The 6,000-nt window shown below is 36.0% G+C and overlaps 1 protein-coding gene across 1 annotated transcript in view; it reads right to left on the bottom strand.

The window, feature by feature from the left end:
- Window positions 1-636: 636 nt before the first annotated feature.
- Window positions 637-6,000, bottom strand: part of LOC127572848 (SH2 domain-containing adapter protein F-like) — a 71,913-nt gene continuing 66,549 nt past the window's right edge. The window contains exon 6 of the mRNA XM_052020525.1: window positions 637-4,667. Within this exon, the coding sequence (XP_051876485.1) occupies window positions 4,484-4,667 (184 nt within the window). The 3' untranslated portion in view covers window positions 637-4,483. The remainder of the gene's footprint in view (window positions 4,668-6,000) is intronic.

Genomic DNA, 6,000 nt, shown 5'->3' with positions numbered 1-6,000 from the left:
TCAGATTTCTCTTAAATTTCCATCAATGCAATTAAACTATAACATAAATGAAATGAAAACTTTTGCATTCTGTTATGACCAATAAAGATACTCACAGATTAAGGCCCAAGTTTGATTACGCCCAGTTCATGCAGTGAGTAATTTGCAGAATTTTGACAATGGGAGGGGAAGATGACTGGATGTCAGAGTGAAAAGTGCACTCCCAGTGGAAGAGAACATGGGCAGGGGTGGGGAAGTGATTTAAATAGTGGAGGCAAGTAGAAGATTCAATTGGTGCTGGGGGTGCAGCGAGAAATCCATAGGGCTATGAAAGACATCAGAATGGAGTGAAGACTGCTTGTGGCTGGGGAGAATGGTGATCACCAAGTGAAAAAGTGTATTTACCTTAAGGAACATCAATCCATCGTCCAAAAAAATCTTCTTGTATGCATTCCTCAGCCTTTATCCTCTGGCATGTTCAAAGATCAGTTAAATGTGGTAAAACATGTACAAGCAGCATCAGTCATCGTTGCCTGTCGCTTGACATAACTGTGCATATACACAGAGGTTCACACTTCAGTTTACAGGTACCAACGACGTGTGGGCAAAGTGTCCAACTGTGCTTAGCAATATGCAACAGAATTTCTTGGCCAAGATATGGTTGTTTTATTTTAATGAACATAAACAAGCACAATTTTCACAGTAATAAAAACAAACGTACTCTGAATAAAAATTGTAATGCAGTCTGACAATACTTTTGTTTTCAAATTTGCCATAATGGAGAATTATGCAAATGATTTAAAGTTACCTAGTGTCTCTACACCAGCATTGTTCTCTCCTTAAAACAAACTCAAACATCGAACAGATTGGGAAGAAGGATAGGAAATTGAGTGTACTGGAGATGGTACATCAACAGTTTTTTCATTCACCAGGCAGAGATTCAAGCGTTCTTTTTGTTTGCATGAAAGTTAATGTCTTCTAAGTTAATGTTTTCCACAGTTATTTTGGCCAATTCATCACCACACAACCACTTCCAATTCTTTTCAAACAACAGATCATTTCCGTGAAAACTGAATAAGTGTCCAAGGTCTCTGGACACTGACTTACATAAACCCCATCCATCTCCTATTCATCCCTACGGAAACATCCCAACTCTTCATAATCAGCAGAACATTTTTATCACAGCATAATTTGTCCACAGATCACTTCACTAAAATAAAAATTGTTTCTTTATAACAACCTGGCATCACTTCTAATAGGTTAATGGGAGTCTGATTCAACATTATGCAAGGATGAACCAATATTAGCGAAGAGAATTTTCATGAAATTCAACTACTTCATTTAAATTGTAATGAATTTTGCATAATCTTGATACAAAAGTAGCCAACTTGTAAAACATAATAAGATTATTTTTGTCTGATAATTAAAAATATTTGGCAATAGTAATGCAAGATTATTCAATTTTCTTTTATATAGTCATACCTCTGAAAATTTTGCATATGAAACTACAGTGTTAAGAGTACAAATTAGCACCTTACTATTTTAGATTACCTTAGTTACAACACTAGATGTTTGGGTGTGTTTGGGAGGTCCTGAGCTTTAATATGATGAACAGTGCTATATAATTGCAAGACATTTAATGTAAATCTGTCATACTATCAATCTGGCATTAGTTTCCATTATAAAAATGTAGCCAGAGGAAGTTACAATAGTAAAAGTTGTCAGGAAGTGCAAACAGACACAAAGGCTTAGATTTAGCTGGGTCTTGCCAGGAGTGACAGTATTTCTCCAACAGGTGCTAGCAAGATTCCAAGCACCCATAATACAGATGAGCAGGAAAGTTAAGCTTTCACATTAACAATTCCATGTAGGAAAGGTGAAAATAAGGTAAATAGAACTTTTAAAGTTATTTTTGTACGTTTTTTTAATGATTTAGAAGCATCATTCAGAATTTTTAATGTCAGAAACATTTAGGAGCTTTGAAAAATCTTGACTATTTAAGAGATGTTGGGAACAGAGCTTTGACAGTTTTTTGTTGCAGTTTTTCCACAGGAGTTTGTGGATGGGGCATGTTCTGGTTCCCAGCATCAGGCAATTATATCATTCAACATCCTATTATCACTCTGGGGCATGCCTCCTGGCTCCAGAATCGTACTGGTCAGCAAGACACAGGCTGTGACAGTGGGCAGTGGGCCCAAGGAAAATATGAAGCAACATGTTTAAGATATAATGAATTTATAAGTTTTGACATAAATCTGAATTAGATTTCCAATATTTGAATGATTTTTGAATCATGGATTATCTCTTAACAACAGCTCTATGTATTATCAGTCTGTAAAGGAAATAAGTCGAATACTTGATGGCAGCAGTATTTTTTTGTTAATCCAACATACATGCTGCACCAGGACAATGATTATGGTTTACTCACTTAAGATAATTTAGTTTTAGTGTGATAATTTTAACAAAAATCAAAACAGATACTGCGGGTTATGTTCACAGCTATGTTTCTTCTTACTCTCAATTTTTATTGACAATTTCTTACTTTTATTTATTGATAATCTAAATTCTGATCATTACATCACTACTTATTCCCTTAAAGGGAGAATGGTAATATTCAAAACTTTTAATCTCAACTTGATTCACTGGCCTGAATTTGACAATTGGAAAAAAAAACCTTAGATTTCAGATTAGTGACTTTAAATTTCCTTGCCTCAAATTGGATGATTGTGTGATTTTACTAAAATTTACCTTTACTTAAATTTCCAAAAAGCAGTCACATTCTGGAAAATGTTAATATTACCTATTCTGCTAATTACAGGGTCTAATGGGTAAGGGAGCATGAGTGTTAGAGAAGGAGATATAAAAACATTAAATGTGATGTTAACACAAGAATAAGTGTTGTTTGATGAGTAGCTGGCAAATGATTACTTGTATTTTATCTAGATCAAGGACATAAAGTTTATTTCTGGTAACTTTAGCCGGTAGTCTAATTGAGATATGACAAGGTATCTCAGTCTGAATGACTGCACAGCTCAAATCCCATGAAATTTCAGAAGGCTATTTGTAAACAATAACATATACATCAGTGGTGGAGCTCATATGCAAGCTCAGATCATGGTTCAGATTGCCACTCTAAAGCTTAAAGAATAAACAGGCAAAGGGGGAGTGGGTGATCAGCTGATAGACAATGAGGTCCAGATGGTGCACAAATCTTAGCACATCCTGGTTTCAATTTAAATTAAACAGTGGTGTCCACTGATATTTAGGAACAATGGTAGGCTCAGGCAGAAAAAGAGAAACTTATGTTGGATAATACTCAATACTATACAGAAAGCACAAGAGGTGAAAGAAAGAAAATAAGAGAAACAAAAAGAGGGCCTGAAAAAGCACTGAAAAATAAAATCAGGGAAAACTCTAGGATGGCTTATATAAAATGTGCATAATGAGCAAGAGGATAGAGAAGAGTTGGAACTCTTCGAGAATAAAAATGTAGACCTGTGTTTAAAGGCAGATGATCTGTACGTTTATCTTCACAAAATGGCTGGGGGGGGGGGGGGGGCCTAGGGGTGCAAGGACAATCCACACATTGTAGTTTAGCAAGTGCATAAAACATTAGATGAGTTTACATGGCGAGATAAACATGACCTAGGGTCTACAGGAGTGAAGGATTACTCCGTTGCTATCGGCTTTGAGTTTGGAATGAGACACACTTATCTGAGGTGGATGTAAAAGTTCTAAAGGCTTTATTCAAATATGCCTTGGCTGACATTCATGAAACATCATCACCAAAAAGTATCTGGTTCTTGAGCCTGGCTATTGTTTATGAGAGCCTGCTGTGAACAAATTAGCTGTCATGTTTGCTTACAATATGAATGGCTGTGCTCTGGAAATAACGCATCGAGTTCAAAGCATGTTGGTACATCTAGCTCATAAGATGCAAAATAAATGCAAGTCTCTACCCAATTATGATTGTATTTTGCTTTCTTTTGTAATCCATCATAAATTCTAATGAAAATATCATTCTCATACAAATTTAAACTTTTTTAAATCTAACATTAAAATGCATTAAGTAACATTTCAAAGGCATCAATACACTGTGCCAAAAAGATAAAAATAAATTTATATATATTTATATATATATATTAGGACACAGTATTTACATATAAATAATCACCAAAGTCAGGTCTCTCTGCAGCAGACTAGGGAGTAAAATGAACTATATGCATCATATTATATCAGCATACTAAATTTTGACATTTACAGGGAAGTATTTAAATATTTCAGTGGATTAACAAAATAGCAATAACAATTTTGAATTATATTAGATCGGTTTTTGAACAAAATCATATTCATGCAACAGCTCGGTAGTACCACAAAATATATGTTATTGTATTCACTCAGGAACAACAGGGTCTCCAGTTACATCTGAATTGAGCCATCTATGCAGTTTAAAGTAATTGGGTAATCTCCTATCCATAGGAAGGAACTAAACGAGGGCAAAGAATTATAGTGTTCGCACAGTTACAGGGTAGAGGAGGGACAAGTGTTCTGCTCCTTTAATGGGTAACTTTCTTGTTGTATAGTAGTGTATGACCTCAGGAATGCTATCAAATGGAAGACTGTTCTGTCCCAAGATGTATTTATCTTTGGTTCTGGTAAGCTTCATGTGCATGAAACCTTGGCTGCTCCTGTAAATAAGCAGAATTACAATTAAAAAATGATCAAAATTTGTTGAAACACACAAGTCAGTGCAAATGTATACTGCTCTTCTGCACCTGCTCTCCAGTAAAATGGCCCCATTCACCACAATGACATGATCACTACAAGCTTTATAATTAGAATGGCCTCAGTCTCAAATTAAATTTCAATGTCATAGCAGTAATGAATGATTTACTAATTCATTAGTGTGAAAGGTATGAACTTCTTTAGGTAATTACCATGTACATGTGTTCTGTTAAAGAAAAAATGTCAACATCTTACTGTGCATCACAATGCATACCTACTTGGATAGAAAGATAACACCAAATATAATCATAGCAAACAAAAACAAATCTAAATTTCAGATCTTGAATTTCTACTAATCTGCATAAGTAATCCACAAAATACCCACTTAGAACACCCAGGGGTTCAGCAGTCTTTAATACACCTAGTCTTGACCCCAGACAAACACACAACTTACTAGTTAAAGTTTACTTGAAAATAAATGCATTGTACTGGGGTAAACCTTTAGGCTTCCTTTCAATGTACTTTCAATAACATTTTTTCAGACAAGATTTCAGGGGGAACTGCACTGCAGTGTGGGACAGTTTTAATTTTTTCTTCAAAGGAAATTGGACCAAGGGTTACCAGGTTTATGTGCTGTCCACAGCTGTGGACCAAATGGTCTGCAGTGATGCCATGAAACAAGTAGCAAAGCCAAGTCTTCTTTCCAGTTCAATCAGTAAGGAAGATCCCTTTTTCTCCCAACCCCAAGCCCCAGCATTTATCTCCAGACTTGTCCAAAACAAAATCTGTTGCACATGACCCCAATTTCTGAGCAGCAGGTCTGAAAACTTGGAGAAGTTGCTTCAAGTGATGGACTGCGTCTTCTGCTTGCTCAGTACTGAAGTCAGTGCTGGGCAGCAGAGTTGGGTCTGAGGAAAGAACAAATGACAGCTAGAGTGTGATATCACCTCCATGAGATTTGGTTACAGACAAGGCTACAAGAAAAACAGCAAATAAATTTAGGATGTCTAAGTGGTATGGGGAATGCCCGGTGCGTGGGATGCAGTATGTGAAATTTCAGGATGGGCTTCATCTTCGAATCTCAGTAGAGAACTGAGAGGAGATAAGGATCAACTGAATCCTAATATGATGGCTCCCAACTATACGAGATCACTACAAAGCCCGGAATTTCAGCGAGATTCCAGTCCATGATTTGCGCCATTTGAACTGACTATTATAACCATTTACTTTGGCATTGAGTTGAACTTTTGCAGGGACTCACAGTGTTAAATTGTCACTTCATGTAAATATAGAATA

The sequence above is a fragment of the Pristis pectinata genome, chromosome 7, assembly GCF_009764475.1.
Source record: "Pristis pectinata isolate sPriPec2 chromosome 7, sPriPec2.1.pri, whole genome shotgun sequence".
Classification (NCBI taxonomy): Eukaryota; Metazoa; Chordata; class Chondrichthyes; order Rhinopristiformes; family Pristidae; genus Pristis; species Pristis pectinata.
The sequence above is the reverse complement of the archived record's forward strand: the minus strand, read 5'-3'. Positions and strand labels throughout refer to the sequence as shown.